The sequence below is a fragment of the Gavia stellata genome, chromosome 23, assembly GCF_030936135.1.
Source record: "Gavia stellata isolate bGavSte3 chromosome 23, bGavSte3.hap2, whole genome shotgun sequence".
Lineage (NCBI taxonomy): Eukaryota > Metazoa > Chordata > Aves > Gaviiformes > Gaviidae > Gavia > Gavia stellata.
In genome coordinates, this window is record NC_082616.1 from 9,008,216 (window position 1) to 9,036,199 (window position 27,984).

The 27,984-nt window shown below is 41.6% G+C and overlaps 1 protein-coding gene across 1 annotated transcript; it reads right to left on the reverse strand.

Moving 5' to 3' along the window:
- Nucleotides 1-461: 461 nt before the first annotated feature.
- Nucleotides 462-11,674, reverse strand: AHSA2 (Putative activator of 90 kDa heat shock protein ATPase homolog 2). Its single transcript, XM_059828546.1, has 9 exons — nt 11,595-11,674; nt 11,268-11,458; nt 6,607-6,692; nt 5,834-5,948; nt 5,163-5,251; nt 4,505-4,627; nt 3,189-3,290; nt 1,849-1,900; nt 462-1,600 (listed from the first exon to the last, which is right to left on the reverse strand). The coding sequence occupies exons 1-9, from the start codon at nt 11,672-11,674 to the stop codon at nt 1,425-1,427; spliced, it is 1,014 nt and encodes a 337-aa protein (XP_059684529.1). The 3' UTR covers nt 462-1,424.
- Nucleotides 11,675-27,984: the final 16,310 nt, after the last annotated feature.

Sequence of the window (27,984 nt, forward strand, 5' to 3'; positions counted from 1 at the left end):
CCAATACTCTAAATCATTTTTATATTCAAAATGTTAGGCTCTTTGTCCTTGAATATTTGTCAAAAAAGGTAACTAAATTTTGAGCATTCAGGAAAAGAAAGATGCTAAAACATGACCCTTCTCAAGGGGCTGTTCTCCACCCTCTCTCTAGACAGCTAAAACACGAGCAATGCAACAGTCAGCAACCAGTCTGTCCGTCTGTCCTGTCACTGTGAGGTGTGTGTTCCTGTTACTACAGCAAACCTCACCAAAGCTCAGAGGGGATAACTGACTGCCAACTTGTCAGGGAACACCTCGCCTGTAGAGAAGAGCAGCACATCTTTATCTCCTGCAGGGGGTAAGTTTATGTGCGGTAAGGCTGCCATATGTTGGCGTCCTGTAAAAATAAATAAAATATATAGGACTTAACTTCTATACAGACTCACTTAGTTTGGCAGTATCAGTTAATGGAGAAAGTAAACTGCATGTAAAATCACATACTTTATTGAGCCAACCACGTTTTCCAAAGGCAGCTTGCCCTTTTTTTTTGGTCAATTTGTTTCAAATTGCATACTTAATACACTTTTTATAAAGCATTTGAGAATTAAATTATCCTTGCTCTAACCTCAGTGTGGTTTAAATAAGAGTAACGATTCTCTATTTTCAATATCCCAACTGCTGTCCTGTCAAATTTCTCTAACAAACAAACAGTTGCTCGCTTTAATTTGAGCTACAGAATTGCAGAGGGCCATAAATCATTGAAGTGCCAGGTTTACAGAATTGCAAAAGGAAAGCGTTATTACTGTTTGTTTCTTGCAAAATAGATTTCACACTGAGGTCAAGTAAGGGAGTACACAGTGCATGCAGACTTAACAGTGGTAACTGTCATACTAACCCGAATTACATGACATTGTTAATTATTTTTCCCTAAAACTGTCTACAGCATTAAGAAACAAATTCAGTCTGCAGTTAAAGCAATCTTCAGAAGTATTTGAAGAGGCTGTCAACTATGTATCCCCCACAGCTCTTCAGAGATCTAATGTATCAGCAGTTTTACACTCCCTTCAGTTCACCTGTGATGGGCACACCATTTCCTAGAGGGATTTAATTTTGCCACTCGATACACTGAACGTTAAAGAACTGCACATGCTCCCTGTAGTTTACCTACCTGGGATGGCAGTACTTTGCTGCAGCTGAATCACTGTTACTCTCTGAAGTTGCAGGCAAGCAGAAGAGAGATCAGTTTCCCCAAGTAAAGCTGTTTATGTACATAATCTGACTTACTCACCACCTCATTCGCTAAAAATCCATAAATAATGCTTAAATTATATACAGTATCATAGCAATGGGTCTTTATTCTTCCCACAAATAAATTACTTTTTTTAAAAAACCAAATGTTAACAAAGTATAAAAAGTAATGCCCTAACAAAACTACAGTGCTGTTATCATTCCATGTTGTCTTGGGATTGCTGCAGTAAAACATGTATTTCTTCAAAATGCTGCTTCTTCCAACATTGTCTTGTACTATCTTCATTAGCGACAGGAACTCCTTTGCACTCCAAATGCAGTTCCGTTTGAGCAGCCATACCCTTGAAATTCAAGGCAACCGTTGCATAATGTTCTGCAGGAAGAAAATATGACATTTCAATTAAGTGGTTTTTAAAGGGTTACGTTTGTTGTTGTTAATTTCCTATCTGCTTTTGCCTGAGCAAAGCCTATTTTCACAGATGACAACTGCTACCGCCATCAGGCTGTTCTCTAAAGAACGCAGACTAAGCAAGCTTCCAGCCAGCAAGGCTGTCAACTGCCGCGTTTGTCCCTTCGCCCAGCCAAGTGTAGCCTCTGTTAGAAGACCTCAAAAAGACTCACCGTCAGGCCAGTTTCTACACCTCCACTTCAGGACAATTCTTTGGCTTGGGACCTGTGAGAACATAAGAAGGTTCTCGCCATTAGCATTCAAGAAAGTTCACATTATGACTACTCTGTGCTAATTCTCCCCTGAAAAAATGAGAGGAGCATTATCTTCTGTAACAGCACACATCTGCATGTAGACAATACAAAGATTGGGCTTTGTTGGGTTTGTCAATAAACTGTTTTCATCAAGCTCTGGGCTTGCTCCATTCCACTGTTTTGTTTTCTCTATGGGAAAAGGTCAGGCTGATTAGTTACTAAACACAAAACACTGCTTTTCTTGCAGACCTTGAAATGGGCACAAGCAAGAGTCACGTTTTCACCTCTGAAATTTCTAAGCATGACAGAGAGTATGCCCATGATTTTCTCTTAAGCAATCCCACCTGCTTGAATGTACAAGTTAGGCAGTATTGCATAGAAATGATTGATAGAAATAGAAGAGAAATGCACAGCCTGCCACCAGATCATGGGAGAAGGGGAGGGAGGTACTGCTTCAGCATAAGCATATGCATTAAGTCAGCTGAAGTTTGGGCTAAATCAGGCTCATTGGTTTCACTAAGCCATGAAGTTTATATTTTGACTGTTTCATCTAAATAGTTCCTTATCTAATTGCACTGACTTCCCTCAGCTTCCATAATGGGGTGTTACCACTGAAGCCGAGCTGAGGTACAGTTGTGTAGTGTCTATGTTTCCAGGCCGAGCCCTTTCTGGAGTCAGCAACACATTTTATGAGGTTGAACTGAAAATCCAATTTTCCAAGGCTTTGCTTTTTTAAAAACTGTCCAATTGTCAGTGATACTTCCTGCCTGTCACCTGGATGGACATTAAGATACCAAGTCTGAACACTGCAACTGTGAAAATGTTTTTTCAGTGGTTTCAAAAATGGAGATGAGCTCCCATTATCAATTTTCCCATGCTATTTGCAAAAGCATTCAGTCAGGGAGAGTGTAACATTCACCCTGAACAGAACAAAGATAATTTCTCCAGTTGTTACAAAAAAGAATTGATACGGATTTGGGAGATAAGCCTTAAACCTGCTTTCTCACTCCTCCCAGTAGGAAAGGATGGTGCTGAGAGTTTTCTCCCCCAGCGCAGGTCATTAGGTGTAGTCAGTGCCTGCTCTTTTGATGGGGAAGAAAAATCACACAACATAATAGCAATTTTTGTCTTTGTAGTAGAGGAACCGAACGTGCATTAGAGAAGCCGAAATGTCAGAAACCTACACTACTTTTCCGCTCAGGGAAGAAGCTGACACCCCAACTCCCCCAGTTTTAAAGTGCAAAGTAGGAGCTTTTTACCAATTCCGCATATTCACCGGTGACACAGCCATCAAACATCTGAAGTTTGCCTCCTTTCTCAGCTTCAATCACAGCTGGACATTTAGAAAACTTCTGTACCAACTAGAAAAAAAAAGAACACAACACAAGTCAGTTAGTTAACTGCAAATCCATACTGATACCCAGTGCACCGTATTATGAGACAAGGGAGGTTTGCTGAAGAAATAATTAACTAAACTGTAATATACGTAAGAAGAGTCCTTCTTTAAGCACTTATCGGACTTTTCATTTTATGCAGCATTGCACTGAGATGTGTGGTAGCCGCCGGGGCCAACGAGGTGAGAGAATGAAAATGTAAATGCTGAGAAACTGTAGCAGTGAAAGCAAAGACCAGTAAAGACTCTTAGCTGCCTGCGAGGGGCATGGACAAAGCCCATGCATACACAGACACGACTGGCTGTTACTAGATTTGGCAATGAGGGAGACAGAGCAGCAGCTCTAGGAAGGTGCAAAAGAGCTGCTGAGAGCCATTACTGTCTCCCAGTGGTAGCACTGGGATTCTAATTTAAAGTTCTCTGATACCAGCCCAGGCTCTTTTGAAGGACACAAACCCAAAATTAGTAATTTTCTATTTCGCACCCTCTAAGCAAGAAAGAATATCACTGCATCCAATAGTTAATCTAATTAACCTGTAAACTATGGATAACTACAATGCCGTTGTTAGTGAGCACTTCAGGCTCCTGAATGACAAGTACCTACATAAAAAAGCTAAGCTTTTCCTAACTAGCAAAGGAGCACATGATTGAGCTGCATGCGAACTCCATAAAGATACAACTTCACTTCGTTTAGCTGGCTTTTCTTCCTATTAAGGTAACAACTGGCAAAAATAGGTCTAAGCCACCCTAATAAGTTCTCATTAAAAAGGTGAAAGTGGCACGATCCTACTGCCACCTTCAGTGCTTTCTGACTGCTATCACAAGAACCTGACAACTTGTCGAGGAGCTCAGCGACCCAGCCTTCGTTCCTTGGTTGGAGACCAACTGACACACCGCCCCAACCCTTCTGCGTTTTCACCACTCAAACACCTCAGCCGCTTAAAAGGTGAAGCTACTCAGCAAAAGGTGAGGAGCAGATTCTGACAACTACAACTAGTTAGTGAAGTTACACAAAAAGGGTAGCTCATCAGTCCTCCGGTTTCTGGACAATGACATCTCTCCATTTAACGTACGTAAGGAATATTATCCGTACTCGACACTATGAATGTGACACATTTGTTACTACACGATGATTCAGATATAACAGCATCAGCATTAAGTTATACTGAAAGTATCACTTACTTCCTTAGTTGTGAAGATGCTGTAAAGTTCGTCTGCTGGAGAGTTGAATATTTCTCTCATAAGTATCTTCACTGTTGGAATTTTTACACCAACTATTTCCAAAGGCTGTGGTGAAACAGCATCCTGTAAAGCAAACAACAGTCACATGAATGATTGCAAGACTGACCACTTAAAAGTTCTGGAATGGCAGGATTGTTGTTACCTAACATACCGTGTCGTGAAGATACGTCAAATGCACGATCCACCCCCGTATTTATTTGACGGTATTATTAATCAGTATTCACTAAATAAGTGACAGAATTGTAAGTGTGTGATTTGCTCCAAAGAGACCTGAAGCTAACTTTAGGCTGGGGGAAGTGATCCACACAGGTGAATTCCAGCTTCACCTCGCTGAAGCTACAGCCATTACAGAACAAAGCACGAAGGGGTACGTGCACGCTGCTGTCCTCTTCCCCGCCTGGCAGACCCCTGCCCAGGATCTGTGACAGGTCACTTCTGTATTACAGGCCCTGGTCACAGTGATGAGGAGGCAGTTCCACCGCAAAGGCTTTCACTTTTGCAGATAATCACAGGAATACGCAATTGTTAACACAGCAAAATCTGTAGGGACTAGGTTTATGGTAATACTAAATTAGTACAACACTTCAAGCCAACATACTTGCACGGTGTTCCCACTTAGTTTTTGCTCAGCGGCCAGCTCCTGACCAACAGTAGCTTTTGTTGGCAGAATCATCCCCAAGGTAAACTCTGTAATGAAGAAAAGCACTCTTCAGTATGAAAAGGAGCTGGACAACCACCCTGACATTTAGATATGTAATGAAGATTGCTGGCCAAAACTGTGGAGAGTGGCAGCACAGAACGGGACATACAACTCCAATTTCCCCACCTCACCCATATTTTTTATTAGCAACACAGCTTAACAGCAATTTCCCTTAAAACTGCAGGCTTTTCCAGGTTACCTGACCCAAAATTAGTAATATCTGCCCATTAAGGAATGCACCATCTCCTAAGAACTTCAGAACGGTACAGCAGAGAAATGAGCAGCTGAGGGTAGGGTGCTGCTTTGCTAGCCAACCAGTCAGCCCGCAGGTCTTGCAGTGATCTCTGTGGCCAGTACATGTAACACGGTACAGCCCGGGTCTCTACAGAAACTTCTGGACACTGTCGTGTTTGATAGCAATAAAGATGTTGACTGGTAGGACTAACTTATTTCATCTCAGCTGGTGACAATTAAAAACAATACAAACCCAAGGACTTGTCAATATATTGCCCATCTAGTCAAGAAAGACAACTGCATAAGAACACACCTAATACACTGGTTTAACTTACCTGTTTTAAGTGCTTTCAGGTAATCTCTCAGGGCCTCTCTGACTTTTGTGGTTCCTTCAGTTCTCATGAGGTCCTGCAGAACATCGCCTTCCCCTTTCTTTTTGCTGATGTTTATCTAGAAACAGAAAAATTACAAGATCGAAGAGGCATCTAAACATGAGCCTTTTGGGTTCTGGCAACAAAGGAAAGTACTTTCGCTTTGTTTACTATATTCAGAGGACAGCTGCAATTTCAAGTTCATCATTATCTTCTCAGCTTATCCCACCTTTGCTAAAAATAAGTCCTCTTGGGTTTTGACTTAAATAAATGTAGTATCTCATCTCCACAGTAGCTTAGTCAGATTCAAGTATGACCAGAGTTGCCTACTACACAGCAGAGGTTGAGGAACCTGTGGAAGCCACAGTATCAACTGCTCTACAACCAAGGAGATTCTTTCAGCTCTTAGGTTTGGGTGGGGGGTGTTGGGTTTTGGTTTTTTTGTTTGGTTGTTTTTTTTAAGACTACAACAAGTAGAGTTTGTCTCCAATTTGTAGTTAGTATATCATCACAAACAATAATTAGCAAAGAAAATTGTGCATATTCCTAGTAGGTAAATTTGAGAACAGAGGTAAGTTGTTATTCCAAGCATAAAAAATGAAAACATGAAATGAACTACCCAAGTGGAATTACCCCACTTAATCACAGGATAAATCAAAATATGATGCCTATATGTTGATTAACGCTTTATTTAAGAATTCTGAACCTGTATAGCCATATCAGTATTTCACACCTACCTCTGTATCATCTACCTCATTTTCTTCTGACAGGTTAGGAATTTCAACAGATCCCTTATGTTTCTCACCAGACTCTTTCACTGTACCTGTATTAACATAACGAATTCTTAAATGCATTATTAAAAACTATTTCCCCCATAGCAAGACTTTGATTTTTTTATCTCGGAAATTACTTGTACAAAAGTGTTACTTGAAGCAAGTTGCCTAGAATCTAATTTAAAGGAACTACACAGCAACCGGAAGTCTCAAACGTGCCACAGTACTTTCATTGTACGCTGCTCTCGGAACTGTATTTTCCTGTACGGATGCATTAAGGTACGTACATGCACACGGGTACCTCTTCTCACTCGCCACATTTTGCACTAGCGCTCTGCCACCACCCTCACCTCCAGCTGGCAGCTGTGCTAATGCTCTCCACTTACAACTTACATCTGCCAACGCCAAACGTGAATCTAAAAGGGGTAGGGGAAAAATAGCCTCCTCCTCCCCTAAACTTGCCTGGCCTTCATTTAGAAGCTCCCTAGAATGCTAACTATTCCTTCCTGAATATCTGAAAAGCTCCCAACATACAGGCATGTCACTGTAAAACATATGTATGTATCATGGACGGGTATACAATCGAAATTTTTTAAAACCAGGAAAATTCACATTCAAGTTTTTTAGAACACCCATTCTCACTCTTACTAGCTTTATCGCGAAGTGCCAGTAATCACTGCACATGTCAGAAAGCCTTTGCAGAACAGAAACTGCGCTCCGTGTCCGCATCCTTCTGGGCACAGGCCCGCCATCACTTCCCTGTGCAGCTCTATACACGTGTTCTGGGACACGAATCCTGTACTGTACATCTTTGCCTCAGACCTTACAGTAAAAAGATTGAATTCAAGGGCTGACACTTTTTTTTTCCATTACACTGAAGACTCTTCCCCCTTGCCTTGCAAAAAGCATGTAGTTATTTAAATTAATTCCGTATTTAGAGCATGCTAAAATCTCTTTAGAAAGCAACGGCAGCAACATGCAGTTCTACCCCAAATCCAGTTATCTTCATACTTTTTTATCAGCTTAGTTGTCAAAATGGACAAAACACACCAACAAACTTTATCAATCTATCAGCAAAACTCTAGAATACAAACAACCCAGTGTTAAGCGTGACTGCAGAAGGGGAATTATCATGAAGGTAGACATACTATTTCTCTGGATTCTCTCACCTTCAGAGGAGCTAGCTAGATCCAGCTACTACTTAACATCACTCTCCTTTCATTATTTTTAATTACTACCCCGAAACGGCCACCATGCTATAGCGGGGCACTATGGACTGATACAGCCTAATGTGCTACCGGTCAAGGTCACAGTAAAGTACTCAAACAAATGCTCAGACATTTCTTAGCAAGAAAAAGAGTGAATGACGGTTAGTAACACAAAGTGGCGTACGGTGCAAAGATGCCTTCCTAGTCAGGACTAAGTCAATGAAGCATAGCACAATACGCAGAGTCTGTTAATCGAGAAGTAGACAACCACGACCACACAGCGAAAGGCAGAACTAGAAGACCTCTCTTGGGCTTCTCAAAGTCTCCCAGGAGAACCTGTTAGCTCAAGTAGGAAGCCATGTGAACTAGCTAATTATACTGCCAAAACACTTCTGGGCCCAACACAAATCACATGCAGCCATCTCAATTTGTTCTTTACTGCTTTCTTCCAGCTCCAGGGTTAGTATAGGCAAAACCACACAACGTTGTCTTTGCAGATACTAAAGCAAAGCTTATTTTCAGCTACTCTCCCCAAAAAGGAAGTGCAAGTATGCGGGAAGAAGTTTTTAGGAGAAAAGCACAAACCCGACTTCTATCTATTCAGCTAATTTTATTAACAATTTTCATAACTCTTAAAGATTCCCAAGTAACACAGGCCAGACAACAAATGTGAATTTTTATAAAAACAGCGACTAGGTATTTTTTTTGCCCTTCAAAAAAATTGCTTGTCTGAGGGATTAATGTAGATGGTATCTGTTGGACAGCAAAGTCCAATCCGTTAACAAACAGAGCTGGTCATTGGTCAACACTGCACAGGCAGGACGTTGGTACAGCTTTGCGGTTTTAGTGTCACTGTAACGTAAGCAAAACTATTACCTTTTCATCAAACAAACAGATTATTTGTTTGAGTCCCACGTGACTCCAGTAACAGACCTAAGAATAAATGATTTTTTTGTTTCCTACCAATCCAGTATTTTAGAAAATCAATAATGAAAGCACATGTCTCAAAGACCTACCTATAAACCCGCTATTGAAATACCTAAGTTATAAAAGGACATACACGCTTTCATAAAGCTTCCATCATGAGGCAGAATAACCCACCGAAATCCTCATGACATCATCAAACAAACAATAGAGAGAACAGCCATTTTGCTCAATTTTAGTGCCATTAAGTCCCTTAGTTCCTCACTTTCTTGTTGCTCTGTAATCTAAATTGCTAAAGGCAATGTTTTTCTAACATCGTACTTTTCAAACCAGCTGCAAATTTCAGGATTTATATCATCTTGTTCTTACGTATCCAGATTTTAATCATAGCTTGAATTACTAGTTACCGTAGAAGCCTTCTAGAAGGAAATAATCACAGCACTTAGTATTTTTAGCAGTTCAGTCTGAACTCTGGTTTCTAACTTGGAGCTCTCAGAAAACACCAAACACGACAGCTATGATATTAAGAAAATCTTCAGCCCCAGCTCGTTCAGAATTTCACTCTGTAGTAGCAAACTCCTTTAAAACTAGGCTCTCAAAGACATTATCCACTCAGTGCAACACTGAGCTGTGCAAAGTAGCTAATGCAAATTAGAGTTGTCTGTAGTTAAACACTGAAATGCGTAAAGACCTAGCAGAGGAAAAAGAATTTAGAAAGAATCTGTATAGAAATACAAACAAAATACAGCGTCTGCCTACTTCTAGGCTTTATACACTGAAATAAAGCAAGCAAAAAACACAACAAAAACAAATTAACAGTGTTTAAAACATAGATGATTTTAGCTTATCTAAAAAAAGATCCAAAATGTCAAAAAGCTGATTACAATTATTTAAACTGTACCAACATCAAGTGCGTGGCAGAGTATAATGTTTGCCTTCCACTCTGTTAATATTTAGATCAGAACTTTAAGTACATCCTTAGTTTATAACACGCCTGTAACACTTACAACATAATTAACTATCAATGCAAACAAAAATAAATAAATAACAGTACTTCTTGAAGTCCCCTGTTACTGTGGGAGCAGACTCCTGTTCCAAATCTGTTCAGATACAAGCACTGATCTCAGCGCGGAAGAAAACGTTCAAGTCCCTGTCAGCCAAACCAGGAAAAAGAGAGTCAGGAAGAACAGCACTGGAAGGGGCACTACGAAAAGGAGCAGTGCAAAACGCAGACAGCCCACTGGAGCAGCCCACGGCGTTACCTGAAGCACTGATCCAGAGACTACAGTCCTGTTTTGGGGCGCAGGAATTAAGCGGGGAAAATTAAGTATCCCACCTCTTACAGCAACACCCGAGGCCTGAGAAAGAGGTACAGGATTTTGGGGAGGAACAACCCATCATTTAGCATTACAATATCCATGTACAATTACCCATGCAGGTGCTTTTTATGAGCTCTTCCTGCTTACTCCAATGCAAGAGATGGTCCACAATTTGCCATCAAGTTTTAAGCATCTAATAAACGGAAAGAATTCCTTGACATTACCAAAGGATACGTTACCAGGTCAGTCTGCAAATAAAGAGCTGCCATGGGACAAGAGCACAGCAGAGGATGAACCTCTAGGAGTTGGGGTTGCGAGTGGATGCAGCACAACAAAAACACGTGGGCAGGGCCCCTATTACCCTAAATAATCCAGAATTATTTCTAATTTCCTTATTCCCACTGAACAGGTTTTTTCCTCATGTAATTCACTACCCTCACTGTAAACTACGCTAAATTTTTTGGCACATTTGCACTTTTACACTTCTTAGTTTCTGCTGTTTCCCACTATCAACACGCATTAAGCACATAGCTGTAATCTGCGTCCACTGGGAAACTAAAACAATTCCAGCACCCTCTTGTAAGCGATACGGATCTCACCACGACAGAAGTGTTTACTTCTTGCAAAGCGAAACGAGCAATACTGTGCTGATGCACTGTTACGACAACGCTAAGACAGCTGGGTGGTACACAAAAATTGGGTGAAGGGGGGAGAAAGACAAGCTAGGGTTTCAAGGTTTAAAAAGAGGCATTTACGACAGTTCAGGCCCACGGATCTCCTGCAACCTCTCTACGATTCCGATTCACCGCAGTTCACTGCAACACTCCCGTTTCCCCAACCCAAACGAGACCGTTTACTTCCCAAAGCGATCGCTCCCGATCCCGCGGAGCACGTTCGCAGGGCCAGCCTTGCCAAGGCCACGACAAACGCGAGGGCAAGCCCTAGCAACGCACACCTTCCCACGGGAGCTGGGCCCACGCGTGGCAACAAAGGCGCTGGGCCCGCTGCACCGCGCTCCCGTCACGGGGCAGGCTGAGCCGGCGCGGGGGGCGCGGGCTGGGGGGCTCCTCACCGCCCGCCCGCCACGACCCGTGCGAGGAGCGGGGCCGCGGCGGCACCGCCTGACCACCGCCTCACCCTCCTCCGCCCGCGGGCGGCACCCCCCGCCCCGTACCTCTCCAGCCGAGGCGCAGGTTCCACTCGTAGAAGAAGATGAGTTTCCCTTTGCGGCTGTTGCAGGACGCTTCGCCTTCCACGTGCTTCAGGTCGCTGATCTCGCAGCGCCCGGCCTCGCCCTCCACCACCAGCCCCACCAGCACCTCCTTCAGCTTGCCCTTCGACCAGCTGGTCGCGTCCCGCTCCGTCCTGGGCCGGGAAGCGGGGCCGTCAGGCGCCGCCCGCCCCCGTCCCCCCTTCCCCTCACAGCCGCGCACCCCCTTCTCCTCCCGCCGCCTCAGGGAGCCCCCGCGCGCGCCGCGCTAACGGCCGCGCCGCCCCTCACCAGTGCCAGTTGTTGACGTTGGTGGCGTCCGCGCGCTCCTCCACGATCCAGCGCGGGTCCCCCTGCCCCCACTTGGCCATGGCGCTGCCCCCCGCCCGCCCCGGCCCGGCCCGGCCCGGCCCCGCCGCTCCCCCCGGCCCCGCCGCGCCCGCCTCCGCCGGCAGCCCAACCGCTTCCGCCCGCCGGCGACCCAGCCAGAAGGTACCAGAACCTTCCCCTCCCCCGCTCCGCGTCCCCGCCGGCGGAGGAGGAGGAGGAAGGCGAGGCCGCGCCGCCCTTCCTCCCCCCCACCCCTCAGCCGCCGCGGCCCGGGAAGGAGGGGGCCGCTGGGGGCGGGACCCCCCACCCCGCGGCCGGGACCCCTCTCACTTGCGGCGGGCCCCTGGCCAGCTCCTCCTCCGGCGGCGAGTCGCTGCTGCGGGCGCAGACACCGCCGCCGCGGCCCCTCCCGGGGCAGGCGCGGTGCCGCGCGGGGGCGAGGGCCTCGCGGCGGGGGGCGGACGGCCGCGGCGCTGCGCCCCGCGGGGGGAGAGGCGCGGCCTCGGTCCACGGCGGTAGCCCCGCGCTGCCAAAGGGTAACCGGGAGGGCCGGCGGGCGCAGAAGGCGGCAAAAGGGGTCTCCCAGCAATGCTCCTTCTGAAATAACGACGAGGCGGCCCGGGGGAAGGGGGTTTATTGTCTTGCCACTTTACACAGGCCGTCAGGGGCGAAAGACGCTGCGAGAGGCGGCACCGCGTCCAGGAAAGGGACCTTGCGGTGCAGCCCTTCAGGCTAGCGCTGCTTTTCTTTCTTACCCGTCTCTTGCAGCACCAACAACAGGAGGGGCTGGAATTAAAAGCGGGACAGCATTCCCGTATTCTTATTGCTCATTTAATTCTGTACTGTTCCAATGAGTGTCAGTGTGGTTTTCCCAAGAGTTTTCTTCACCCAGCATTCTTATTGGTGAAAAAATACATCATGAGCATCGGGCTCATCAGCTTCAGGATCTGCGTCCAAAATAACTGCCACTTCTGAAAATTTTACTCCTTTCAGTTCTTTTTCACGGGCAGGGGTCGTGGGATGAGCTGGCTCTTGCTTTGTGTCTGACGGAAAGCAATCCTGCAAGAAAACATAACGCAGATGAAGCAGAAAGCCACAAATATTAGAGCGTGGACATATTCCAAGCAACAGAAGTCATGTAACTTCTACATATATATTCTGTCTCTGAAGGTAGCAAAGCATTGTTTTTAAGGCTGCAAGTTCTAGGAACAGCACATGAGTACCCTTTACTGTACACTTTCTGTACAAAAATGGAAGAGCCTCATCATTTCTGGGTTACAAAGTCCTCCTCCTAAGCAGGGACAAACAGCCCCTCCTCAAAGATTCTTCATTACTTCACAAAAGATTTTAATTTTTTTTTTTTTTGTTCCATCACAGGTTTACTTTTTTGGATGAATAACGATAAAATATCTTTCACTCCATTCTTTGCAAGTGAAAAGCTAACTACCTGTTTTGTTGTGAATTCTGCAGTGAGCGGGGCACCTACATTTCTACGTTCCGCGGCTTTTCCAGATGCTACGTTCTCTTCAGGTTCACTGTTGCACTCTGACAGTAGCGTCTCAAGGTGCTGGCATTTTTCATCAGCCTGAATTACATCTTTGTCAGCATCACCTCCTTTGGTGTCTTCCATGTTGCTAAACGCTATTATTTCAGTTTTCCTGAAAGAGAGTTGAGAGAATTCATAAACACCTTGAGCTTGCAAATAGTTAAGTGACAAAAATCTCAGCCTCTGTAAAACTGAGAGCAGCATGTATACTTGATCTCAAAATTACTGGGATTTTACCCAGAGAAACGTTAAGTAGCTTCTTGTATCCTGAAGGGTTTTTTTCTACGTAAGGCTTAACAATTTGCTAAAGAGTAAGTAAGAATTTGCCCCTGTAATTTTTGATACAAGATTAGAAGGTATTAGCTTCCTTCAAGCACAGAGTTTTTAACTGACAGTTGTAAGTCCTTAAAAATCAATTGACCTATACACTAGTGAAAGATACAAAGAAAATCCTACGTTACCAGAATAAACTAGAACCTCATCTTTTGATGTGCTGTTTTTAATAAATGTCTGATATCAGCATTCTACTTACACATTATTCGTGTGCTCTAGTTCCCCTAAGCTTTTCAGACTTCCGTTTCTGACAGTTGCACATGGATTATCAATACCCTCCATAATTTCAGTTTGCTTCTTAATCAAATACTGTTGCTCATACTTTCTGAAAATAATAAACACATTAAAATAAAACTGTTAATTCTTTTTAAAGATTGGCTTTACAGTTGTTTTGGAAACAGAACATGAAGTATTTGTGTCCCAAGTTTAATACGCAACATTTATTTTCAGTATTATTCTGGGGATTAGTTTGGAGTATTTCCTATTTTTCCGCATAATTGTCAGATTACATATTTAATGGTAACAGGGTAAATACCCGCTGCCCTCTCGGAAATGTATTTGTTTTCCTCAAGTGTGTGGTCCTGCTGCCACTCAAGTTAGCAGCAAAACCTCCCTTGATTTCAGCATTCACGGGGTTAGAGGAGACTTAGGTGGGTATAATACAGCTCCTTGTGCCCCCCCTTCACAGTCAAAATTTCTGCTATCCACATTTCTGTTTTTAAAAGTCTTTGTTTCTGCTGTTGCTGTGTGACAAACACAAGAAGAAACCAACTTTCAGTTATGCATAGTCTAATATCTACAGTACAACGCCAGGCGTTTTGATTTATAGCAAATGTTAGGCAATACTCCATGCAAATATCAGTAATTTATCAGATAAGTATTTTTCAAGTTGACATTTGAAGTAAACTTATTAGTTGTAAGGCTAAATTACATCGTTAAAGTAAAACTATTTGTACCTTTTCCTTTTTATAGTAAAAAGTACGTATACCAGGAAGGCTATGAGGGTGCAGGCTAGCAGAACACTGAGCACAATCGTTGCAATGAGTTCAGGAGTTGCTGAGTCTGCAGGAGCCTCTTCTATGGCAGCAGTAACAGACGTTGAAAATACCTTCTCCAGTTCTCTCTCAATGTTACTCTTCTGCTCCCTAAGTTTCCTGAAGATAGATGAGTAAAATGCTGATGATTTATCAGACCTTCATTTTGGCTTGTAGAGTAGTGAAGAAAATAACAGAATACCACTCCCTGGTCCACCAAGACCTTTTCCGAAGATTCAGAATTGTCATGTCTTTCATTCAGGAAGAATTGTGTTTTCTAGTAACCAGCCCCAGTGCTTATGAACTAAAATGCTGCAAAGCTTGGAAAATTGAACTTGAGAGGTCAGTGTCCTCCAAATCCACATCAAAGCAGCCACATATACTCTTACAGATACCAATAGCACTTTCCTCAGAGAAGGTGGTTCATCCATGGAGACTGCTGCTTGTGGCCACGGACTCTGTTAGTAGTATCAGCCACAAACAATTACTAGTTTAAGAGAGGTGTTGGGTCCAGAAATTGTGTGTTTAAATAGCAGCTGCCCTTCGCAGAATGTTTATAAGAATGTGCATTCATACCACGGTCCTGTTATGAAACATGTAAAATACACCTAAAATGTAAGTTTTTAATCAACATTCTGCAATTCTGAAGTGAAGTCGGTATCTGTTTTAATGATACTCCTTCCGCTTCAATTTTCTTTAAAACTGACTTTTAAATATATTTTGCACAATTAAACAACCTTATTCATGTTTTTTTACAAACTCTGAAAATTACCTTTCAATAAATAATGAAAGCTTTCTGAATTCTAAAAATTCCATTTAAGCTTTGAGATAAGTCTCTGATAAACTGTTATTTGATCTAAACATGTCCAGTCCAAGACATTAATAATTTCAAGGGAAGCAAAACCTAGCTGCGTAGCTCTGACACCCAGAAGACAGACTGTGCCATACAGACCTTTTTACATCTTCTGCAGATACTTCTTGGTTTGCCTCATCAAAAGCAGCAATTTTTACATAGGTTACATCAGTGCTACTTCTTGCTTTTCTTTCAAACTCATTGGAATAGACGTCAACGATGTATACATTCCATGCAAGCTTATCTTCCAGGACCCTGCCATCATATTAAGAAAACATTTTAAGTTAACCGGGCAATGACAAACTCTTTTACTCTGGCAATTAAATTATAGAAAAGTAGTATTTAATACAACACTTTGCAGATACTTAATATTTTAATCTAAGCATGTAAAAATGCAGGATTATCATCAGCAAAGGAATTAAGCTATTTGCCCAATATCATTGAGTGATTGAGTAGCAGAGGGGGGAAAAAAAAATATCCAGTCCTTGGCTCTGACTGGTAAGCAAAGATACTTTTCATTAGTAGATGCTATATAACTTTTGTACATAGCCTGAAAATTCTTAGATAGGGGCATTAGCGTAACTGAACAATTAATTAGAGAAAGGAGGGGTTAACATAATTTCATAACCAATATTGCATAGTATATCATATATGCAGTCATGCTTTTCAAAACAACGTATAGCTCATTTCATGCTTGACAATATTTTTTATAAATACAGGCAGCGATACCTATGGAGTATTATAAACAGTAAAGGTGGGGAGGAAGGAAATTTAGTCTCCTAATCCTCATTGTTTTCTCCTCCTTTTTCACAGAGAGATTTTCACGCTGGATCAGACCATTGGGCCAGTTAATCCATCATTCCGATAGCAGTCAGTACCAGCTGCTTCAAAGAAAGTGGCAGAGCTGCTCTAGGATTTCCATTTAATTTTTACCAGCAAGAAACTGGTGCCATAATAGTGTCAATGTCACAAACTCATTTTTCCATCCTTCAAAGGGATTTCCCCTCAAAAGCACAGGACTCAATATTTCCAGTGTAAATGTATGTTTACGTATAATAAAACAAAAGATCTTGTGTCTTCATTAACATGCCAAAAAGGCCAAAATATATTTTTAATTTTAGCGTGGCCATGCACACATCACTAGCTAATGCCCTAAGCACCGTAGGGCTGAGACCTTGAGAAGCTCTGCTGCTATGCTACAAGGGATTTTTCATTTGTAGCAAAGGTGGGTTTGGTTTGTGGCTTCTATCCTGTCTGTCTCCACATTTGTATCTTGAGCCTACTATCCATGAAAAACTTTATCCTAGGCTGTGAAAAATCACAGGAACATTGAGGTGGGAAGAGACATTTCGAGATCGTCTAGTCCAATGACCTCTGACATTTGTCAGCTCAGGCCACTGGTGGATTCCTGTGAATTCCCTCAAATTACTCTGAACTACATCAAGTTGAAGGCCTAGCTTTTCATGGGCACTGGCTGTATCACCTCCTCTGTAGGCTGTCAGATCCCTATCTCAAAGGGAGTCTAAATTTGTCATTAGATATTATATCAGAATAAGCGTCACAGTTTCAAAAATACCTTTTTACTTCAGCAATGTTTCTTTCAACAACATTGATCATCTGACTAAGTACCACCACCACAACGTTGTTACTGGAACTGGAATCAACGGTTACCTAACAAATAAATAAATCACACGTAAGGTTTTCTAAAGCGTTTGTACCTCTCGTAGATTGACTTGAAAAAAAAACCCAAACAACAAAAACCCCAAAACCTCTGATATAAAATAATTGTCCCCTAAAAGTCAGTCTTCATGCCAACATATTTTTATATGTCAGTGGAAATGGCAACCTCGTAATTTTGGCTTGGAAGTATGTAGTAAATACTGGTGTATCTGACAGTCTCACTGTATGGTATTAAGTAATTTTTTTTGTCAGGACCAAACCCAGTCCTTCTTCTATACAGAGTTTTGACATGGAAACAAATCAAGACTATAAATAGCAATCTTCCTTACATTGACTGTTGTCAGGGCTGTGAGTCTTCTTGTGCCTTGGTCTGCAGCTTGGACTTCCAGATAAAATGTTCCAGCCTTTCCTGCTACAGAAACTGTAAAGATCTGCCCTGTATTTTCATCGATGTCAAATTCGTTCATTTGATTATTCACTAAGCTGTACAGCAGAAGTCCATTGTCTCCTGAATCTGGATCTGTGGCCTGGGTTTAAAAAACAGGTGATTTGTGAAACACAGCTTGTGGCTTTTGGGCTGCACATTTTTCTTCAATCATAAAACTGTGCAGTTTCTATTTGTAAGACTGGAGTATTGTAGGATAATGCTGTCATCTTTTCTTTTTTGCACTAAACAAAGTGGTGCACTAACTATCAGAATCAGAGCAAGGGTATAACAGGGGAAATACGTTTACCAGAAAGCCTAGAGGATTCTAGAGCTGCAAGCATCAAAGGAGCAGGCTAGAACTGAGGGATAACACCAGACTTAGAAAAAGATGAGAACTGGTCCATTTTGTAATTAATTTCCCATTTGGGCCTGATAGATAACAAAGCGGTTAACGGTGCCAAAGAGAGAATGGCAGTCTGTGCAGTATGTAATCCATAACAACAGCTTGGGTCAGAACAGACCACATAGCTCTTCTGACAGATGCACTGGTAGGACAGGTATGGACCAGCTCCCTAAACACCCCATCCTTCACCAGCATTATGTTAAACCTGGATGATGGGCAGAATCTGTCTCAAGCTTTCAAGAGGAGATTTAACAGCTCCTTTAACACAGTTTAACTGTGGAAGAAATCCAAATCTTTCAAAAGATTTCTGTCCTCGTGAAGAGCACAGAAGGATACTCTACCTGAACTGTAATAACCGGGTACTTGTAGGGCACAGAGTTCGGTATCCGAGCAGAGTAGGCATTATTCAAAAATGCTGGCTCTTCATTTACATCCTGCACTGAGATTGTCAGCATTGCCACGTTTTGAGCAAACAGACCTATTAAACAAACACAAGTTAAGGGCAAGAACAAACACCAGCAAAGCACAACTTTCAAAGGCTGGGTCAGGCTGCAGCTTTGCAGCAGTATCTCTACTGCATTTGAGGAAGAGGGAGGAGAAAGGAAACGCAGCAGGGACATGCCCAGAGGAGCTCTGTCTCGCTCCTCCTGGGGCTTCAGCAAGTCAAAAGGTGACAGCACTGCTCCTCTGTCAGCCCTCTCCAGCCAGCTGTGCTGTACCAGGCAAGGGACGGGCAGGTTCCTCCAGTTCCTGCTGAGGAGTCCAATGCCCAGCTATTATATTCTTTTCTGAGACCATGGTAGGGTCCTGGGAGGGTTTGCACCCTTGAAGGAAGGCTGCTGCTTTTCTCTGCACAACCTTGACCTTCAGCTTTTCATCTTTCACATCAGACTTTTCAGTTAAAGAGAATCACGAATCCTATATTGAGTTGCAAATACGTGTTCATTGCCCCAGATTTAAGTTGGAATGTCCTTCAAATCAAAAAGTCACCTGAGCGCTGGACTTCTGTGGCAGTTGAGAGATTTTCATTTGCTTCAATTAAAATCACATACTGAGAAACTTCCTCATAGTTCAAATTAATTGCTGTTCTCAGCTGACCACTTTTCGGATCCAATCTAAAGTGACCTGAAAGGGAAAACATGCACCTTCATTGCTATAGCTACCATTTCACTTGTATCCCTCCTACCTCTTGTGCTTTAGTTGCTCTTAGGATGTTTCCACGCGCCTTCTGCTCTTAAGAATGTGAAATGCAACACTTCCACTGGGTGAGCAGCAAAGGCATCACAGCTGGGGTCCTATCCCAGACTAAACAGGCAGTAAACATGTAAAGGAGCAATATACTTGGAAAACAGAATTGCAGCCTCTTGTTGCACAACTCGTTTTTCACAGATTTCCAAGTTTTAGATCAGTTTCTAATTATTTCCTTTTTTTGTGCGCAAATGGAGTTCCATCACAGCTGGAGGCGGCCAGATGCCCTAACATAGGGCAAGTGCAAGGAAATGATAGAGTAAAAGCGATTGTCGGGGAGGAACCCGCTTGCTAACAACTTCTATTTTGGCTCCCTCACCCTGCAAATTATCCTAAGACTACAGGAACCCATTTTCTGGCAAGTTACCACCACCTCTTTAGCCAAAGAAGTTTAACAAAGTCCACGCTGAAGAGCTCTGAAAGAAATTCTTTGTGTACTTTTGGTTTTTAAAAAAGTGACACAAGTTTTAATCCTTGCTCTCCATCTCCTCATTTACATACAGCAACATCTGCCACACGGAAGACAGGTTATTCTGTTATCTTAGCTATTTTAACTCATAAGGGAGATAGCACTCACCTTTTTCATTGCCAGATACAACTGTATAATCAATCGGTTTTCCCAAAGTTTCAACCACAGTAAAAGCATAAATGAAATAATCCACTCCTGTGTTTTCCAAAACGGAGATGCTAATATAGAAAATAAATGATAAATCATAATGTTACATTTCCCAGCAGGTGTAGCACTGGCAGGCTTTGAAATTTAACTCTTTAAGAGCGAGTTCTCTGTGGAAAATCCTACCCCCTCCCCTCTAGGTGTTTGCTAGAGCTCACTGACATTCAAAGTGCACTGCAAGCCCTATTTTTCCAGCCAGACTTTTGTTTGTCCTTCAGTGAAGGCTAAGGAAGAATGTTTTATTAGAGTATAAGAGGAAAGGGACAAAGAGTCTGGCTTAGATAAGCTGCACGATAAAGAAATAAAATGCGACGCCTCGCATCACGTTCTCAGAACCACCGGCGTAGCAGAATTTCCCGGGCATTTTGCTTAATAAAACCTGATGTCATCATCTGCATAGAAGAATATGAAAATTACCTTCGACTTTACTATGTTTTCCACTACCTGGAGAACATGTACCAGTTATATAACTTAATATGAAAGCCTCACCTGATTTCGCTCTTGTTAAACCGAGGAACAAATGGACGGTTGTCAAACACATTCAGAGTAATCACAGCCGTGTCATTTAAAGATGGAGAGCCTTTGTCCTTAGCCATCACTGTTAAATGGATCTCTCCAGATCTAGACAGGTTTCCAGTTGTAATTATTTTCCCCTCACTCATATCTTCTATCAGGAAGAACGGGCTGAAGTTTTGATCGGGGAGGAGGTAGTACTCAATAAGGCCATTTTGCCCCTGCCATGAAAGGAACACGACTTCATGTAACTATTGCTTGCAGGACCACATTATTTCAGTGCCCCAAATCCCATAGTACAGACTTACTGGAACCTCAGTATTTCCATGCTTAAATGGACAGAATGCCAGAGGCATTTTAAATAACTAGAGAGAACCAGGCTCAGAGATACTCTGTGCTTAAGCTGTAGCACAAGAGCAGCAGTAGGGGAAAGGGCCAATGGGCAGAATCCCCCACCCCCAAACTAATTTTGATGTTCCAAGATCCAAAAAAATTCCCATAGCAATACTAAAGAAAACTACATGCACTGGGAGTATGTTTTAAGGGTAGGATAAACACTGACACAAGGGATTTGACAATGTCTAAATGTCTCTGGTGAATTTATTTAAAGAATACACAGCAAAAATGTCAAAAAGGGTCTCTAATGAAAATAAGTTAAGGACGCGTGCAGAGGGGGACAGTCAGAGTAGTGAGAGAGAGTCATCTAGAGTTGTGATGTCAACGAGAATAAGCCAAAGTCCCTTGGGTCCTTTTCAGACCTCGAGGAGAAGCACAACCTCCCCACTGCTATGGCAAGCCCTATTCCTGCCTGCCACAGGAGAGTTGGACACATTTTACTCTACGCACATCACTTCACTTTCCTGAGACAAGCCATTTTGACAAACCCTTCGGGTTTGTTCTATTTGCACTTCGCTCTGTATTTCTGAAAAGCATTGTATTCTGTTCTTCCGTGGCTCTGCAGCAGCAGGATCAAACCCTACCATGAACATCTCTTGTCACTGAGTAATCTGTGGATTTATAATTATTTCAGGAATAGAGACAAAGTCTAATAATTTCAGTACTGGACTCTGCCCCGGAATCCTGAAAGGGTGGTACAGGGAGGATGAGTGCTGCTCTGCAAGGCAGAGGACCAGACATACTACCTAAAGGATGAGTTTCATTAGGGTCTCAGTGCAGATCTCACAGATCTGCAACTGTCATAAGCGATTTCACTTTTTATATAAAATCATTGAGAAGGATGATTAAAAAAAGGGGCCATTAGATTATTTGCTGCCATATACCACAGCTGCAGCTATTTTAACCAAACCTACGCATTAAGAAATAGGAAGGCAACTGCTACACCTATTTTGTTGTCACTTCTAGATGTTTCATCTTCTAAATTATATAATTAGTAGTGATGTTGTCATGGTGATCTGGTTGACTACTGGATATCTCTGCCAATGCCTAGATACTACTTGGTGGGTGCAGTACAGATACATCAAACAAAATTACTTTAAAAAAAATGGGAACAGAGAGCATTAGCTGGGGTACCACACTTCAGAGGTGTTTGGTGGGCAGACATTTCCATGTTCAAGCCAGTTATGTGATGTTTAGCTTTTACAGATTCTTCTACTTCAGCAGTTCAAATAACTTCACAGACACTAAATTGCTTCAGTCCTTGTATACTTCTGAAAGACCGGTACGACTCCGTATAATACGGAGAAAAAAAATAAGGCAAATATAGCTGAAGAAACATGCCCAAAGACAGGGGGTGCATCAGTGTCAAGGCAGAAACATCAAAAGTCCTAATTTCCAATTCCCAGTGCTGTTAGTCAATCAGAATTCACTTTCTGCTACATTTGGTATTTCATGACTAGAGAATGGAGAAAAATATATTTGGGCTGCAGCTTAAAGCAGTGTCAAAATCAAACCGGAGTAGTTACCTGATCTTTGTCGGTTGCACTCACAGTTATGACATGAGCACCTACAGGATTAATCATGTTTATAGAAGCGGAATAGGAATTCTGAGCAAATACTGGAGCATTATCATTCACATCAATCACTAGAACGGTGACATGAGTAGTTGCCTAGAAAATGAAATGGTTTCATGCGTTTTAGAATATATCTTACTTAGTGATTTTTTTTTTTTGTTATTTGCATATACAACAAAAAGTTTAAATTAGACTTTGAAAATGCTGTGGCAAAATATTGTGTTAGGTTTAGTTTTGTGAACTCAACATCAGAGTTTACTACAGGATTTTAATACAAGAGAGGCAGGCATTCAATGCTGCAGTAGGATTCTACTTCTAGAAAGGTGTCTGAATGAGTAAGGACAGGATGTGTTTAGGAGGCCAGCGTGTCCTACTGCTGCAGCTAGACACAGATAAGGGAACCACACACGCTCTAGTTCTGTTAAATAAGTGTGTAATATCTTTTCAAATAAAAGAAAAACAGCAGAACTAGAACAATTTGCTGAAAATTACTTTTTCTCCCATGAAAAATTACCACAGCATTTACAGTGCTAACAGCAGCAGACAAGAATTCCAGTTCCCCTGCACTGGTTAGTCTGAAAACAATTCAGGGTCAAATTCTACCATGCATGATTATGAAGCGTTCCAAGTAATTATGGAGTATAATACTACTCAGCATGGACAAATGTCGCAAAAGTCCGACCCTGAACATGACTAGGTGACTAACTTATTCCGCACAATAAATGTCTTTGACAGATCTCCCTCCCACTAGTTCAAAATCCACTCTGAATAGAAGGGTCAGTGTTCATTACAGTAATGGTTTTTTACCTGATGGAAAGGGGCAGATTTATTGTTGACTGCATTCACTGTAAGGCTGTATTTATTTATGGTTTCATAGTCTGGAGAGTTCTTTATCTTAATGTTGCCATGTATTTGATCTATTTCAAATATATCTCCTCCTCCACCTGAGACACATTTAAAGAAGCATTATCAATGAATACATCTTAGAAGCATGTCATTAACTACACTCTTAAATTATATGTTTACTTGTGCCTTGAGCTCATTAAAACAATTTTTTAAATATCATATAGATAACGTAGAAGAAAACCAGAAAGTATTTTGAGTGGATGAGCATTTGAAATGTGAGCCAACAGAATGGGTTAATAAGTTTTGCAGATACATCTGTCACACTCAAAAAGTAATAGTGCTTGAGGCACACAAATGATGATGGACAGCACATCGGAGTTCTGGGGTGAATCTCTGGAAGCAAGTTCCTCCAAGCCTGTGCAACTCTTGGAGATTAGAGGTGTTCCCAGGTACTTTTACAGTCCTCTGACCTGTATGCTCGGTTTCATGTTTGCTGGTTGCAACAGTCGTGGAGCACTGTAACAAGACAGTGCTCCTGCCAAGATCTCCAAAAGGAGATGTCACTGAATTTATTCCGTCTCTAATGAAGGTGGACTGAGTGGCACACAGATCTAAAGAGAAATCAGTTTGATTGCCAAAAGACCTGGCAGTGACTTTTACTGGTTTTGGCCACCCTTGTCCAAAGCCACCTCAAAGTTTGTATGCATATTGGAAATAAGAGACTCTAAAAGCATATAAACTGTATACACATCGCTCTTGATGGTCCATACAACAAAACCAACTATTTTAAGTCCTGCAGGCTTTGGTCCAGAGGGGGTCTAAATCTCTACGGCAGTCAAGTAACGAACGATTTTTTAAAAAGCTGATTTTTAACAGAATTGAAAGTGTGATTAAAAGCACAACAATTTGTAGTTTCTGCAAAAGAAGTTCCTACTCAACCAGTTTGAAAGCTGTATGAGCATAAATTAGTAAAATACCAAACCAGGTGAAAGTCAGCCTTCTTGGCTTATGTGGAAAGGGGCTAGGAGATAACACACATAATGCTATTTATGCTTGTAACAGTATGGAGACAATAAAGTGACAGTCATTTCAGTGCAGTGACAGAATTCCTTGTTACCTGTAAGGCTATATAGAACAAAGGCATTGTCTCCTGTGTCTCTGTCCGTTGCTGTGATTTTTCCAACTATGAATCCCACAGGTGCATTTTCATTTACACTGAATTCAGTCACGGGATCAAAGACAGGTGGCCAGTCATTAACATCAATGATCTTTATGACAACTGTGCAGTAACCTCTTTTCTTCTCAGGGATTCCATCATCTTCAGCATATATCACAACCTGTAATTTGCACAATTATTGGTAATGAGAAGTCATGTAAGTAGGTACTTGCATAAAGATTAAAAAAATCTGGGGGAATTTTAAACTTTAGAGTATTCTTAGAAATGTCAACTCAAATTCTGAGTTCACCTCAAAATGATTATTGAAACTTAAAGGAGTATTTGGTCAATAAAAAAAGTCTTTCTATATAGAATCAGCAAATTCACCAAAATTTTTACTTGAGGCAAAGTAAGATCATAAAAAATATCCAGCAGTGGCAGCAACAGTGAAGAAGATCAACCGAGAATCGTATCTGCAAGATCTCAGTCCAGTACAGACTGAGGCTAACAGACACTACTGAACACATGAGCTGTCGTTTTGAAGTTAGTTATTCATGTGCTGTTGTGTTTGAGAGTTTGTAGGACAGGTGCACAATGAGCCTTGCTTGAATTTCATTGTAGTCTAAAGGCAGTGTCTTGCTTTAATAATGCATCACATCTTGAGATGCTCATATTCTAAAACAATGCATAAAATGTTCAAGCAGTATCAAGCTAAACAAAAACAGAAGTGTCACCTGTTATCCAAGGGAAAGATAAAGAGTTCTGAATAATGAAAAGATGAAAAGACTTAAGAAATCTAAAGCAAACCTGATACTCTGTAGGTTCTTCTTCATAATCAAAGGAGGCAGTAGAATAAAGAATTCCAGTTGCTTCATCTATCCTGAATTTTAGCCTGTCTCCACTGAGAATGCCATACGTTACGAAACCATTTCTACCCGTATCACTATCCTGAGCTTTCAGCTGGACGATGTCAGTAGGGGGTAAATTCTGTGGATGAAGAACAGATTGAGGCTGTCAGAGATTTTAGTTAGCTGCAGTTTCTTGAATTATGTGAAAGGGGGGAAGTAACAGACACTACATACACTTAAAATAGTATAGACATTTTAAAAACAAAATTATACAACTAGTTCAGCACAGTAAGAGAATCTGTTGTTTTCTCTAATTTACAGAAAAGAACTATTTCCTCCCCCGTGTCTCTACCTACAGCAGCATATCTTCAGGAAGAAAATTCACCATGATTTCAAACAGGCCAAATGTTAACCTCAAGCATCTGACTTGCTGTTGAGGAATTATTTGTGTTTAATAGCCTCTACTCCTATGAAACTCAGTAGATGGTCTCAACTTCAAAATCATGTTTCTTTTTGAACACTATTTAGCTAATAATTACTCTTTTCAAAATAAATAATCTATTTCTTCCTTTTTAAAAATGTTATTTGCATTAAGATTGAGAGTAAATATCAGTGTTTCACGGCCATTTGAGACCTGATCTAAAGTTATTTGATCCAACAGGGCTTCCAGCAATTCCTACTGTTTAAATATTCCGCATGGAAATCAATTTTTAAGGTTGGGAAGTGTGATTCTAACTCTTCTCCATTAAACTAACTGGGAACATTAAAAATAAATATAATAATTTAACCTATATTTAGCTCAATGTTGGAAATGGACTACATTTGAAAGCAGTTGTGGCTGTAAAAGAGAAGCGTATGAATCAGCCGGCAATCTCAAAGGCAAGGTACGTGCTGTATAAAATATAAACATGATCAATGTTGTTCTTTTTAAAAACGTAGCTAGCAGATTAAAGTGTCAAAAGTGTTGTCTGAAAATTAAAGAGTGAAATGTTGAGCTAGATGCTTTTGCATAATGAAATGCTGTGGCTTCCTTTGCAGGCTATCATAACGTAACAGCCACAGACTGAAATCTGGCTTGATTTCTGCCACCGATTACTTAGCGTCAGGAAGAATCACAACAGATTGTACACGTACAAGAGGAGAAATGTTACTAAATTGAGAATTTTGCCTGCTACTTCTCTGAATGAAACTCTCTTACAAAAGGCTGAGAGAGTCTGTAAGGTGCCCAGCACATCCACTAGATTGTGAATGCACATTAATATTCTCTGTGTACAAATACGCAAGACGGAGTGGTTGTTTTTCCTTTGTGGAGCCCCTTAGTAAAAGATTCACTTTGCCTTCAATATGTCCACTGGGATTTTCAGCTTGAAATAAACCTTAAAACATCCTATGGCAGAACAGAATGGTAAGCCTGTACAGTTCCAGGATATTTACTTGTATACTCACCAAAAGATTTTTATTATTGTTATTTTGAGGGCTTATTTTTGTGATTCCATTTGGATGACATTTTCTTACCTCTTCCAGTCTTTCTTCTACTAGAGAGGATGGGAAAACCGGAGGGAAATCGTTTTCATCAATAACTTCCACCTTCACAGCAACTTCATTAAATATGCTAGCATCAGATGAATCTGTTGCTCGCACGCTGAAAACAACTGGAAAATCTTCCAGTTTCAAATTCTTTCTTGTTCTTACAATACCAGTGGATGAATCTATAATGAAATACCCTGTTTAAAAAAAAAAAAACAGAAATTATTCTGATTATGATTTTGTTAGTTAAAACTGAAGATATGTACCCTTCAATGAAAACTGTACATTATGTATATGACTATCATGTGTTACGGTATTCTTCAAAGAACAAAATAAAATTCAACATTTACAAGAATGTCAGATGTATCCAGGGCTGTAACGAATAAAACCAAATAATTTAGAAGGTCAGATGGGCACCAAAGGGGAGAAGTTCACCACTCTCCAGTCAGAAGGTCTTCACCTTCCTCTGAAACAGTCAGAGATTATTTGTCCCAGTTTCAGTCAGAAATTATTTTCTTTCCTATGAAGTCCTGTTCCTACTGAAGATGAGGACTTCGGCAAATAAATTCAAGGAGACCACAACTTCATACAAAACATTTGGCACAAAAAAAAACCCCAACAGTGGCTATGTTTGACAAGACAATAAAATCAGCTCTATGTTTAGTAAAAAAAGGCACGTGACAAAGCACTGATCTAGTTGATCCCATGTAAACTTACTCTACGCATTCACATTTGTTGAGAAAATGTTGCCGAGTTAGTTTTTCTACCAGCAGTCTTTATGCTGAATTAGGTATTCTTTCTCCAGTCACTGTAACTTTATGGCTGATCAGGCATCACCTGATCTTCCTGTAGCAGACACAGAAAAGCACAGGGCTGGTGCAGTCAGCTCTGTATCATGTGGCTCTAGCTAATCTGACAGAAATTTGATCATGTGCCCACACCTGATCCATATCAAATTTGTACACCTGGTTGATACACATCCAGTATTAATGGCTGTAGAACTGAGATAAAAGCAAAAGGAGAAAGAGAAGAAACAATCCAAAAGCTAAGTGCTCTGCAGCGCTAGTTGTTTAACACATCCTCTTCCCTATTAATTCACATAAAGAGCTTACCCTTTTCATCTCCAGATACAATACTGTATATCACAGGGACCTTATACAACACACTGATCTGTACAACAAACGTATCAGGCTGCGTCTTCTCACTCAGAGGGGCAGGCTGATAGGCTGCTTCAGAGAACACCGGGTATGAAATGTTCATGGGAGCTATCGTTATTGACACCTGCAGAAACAAG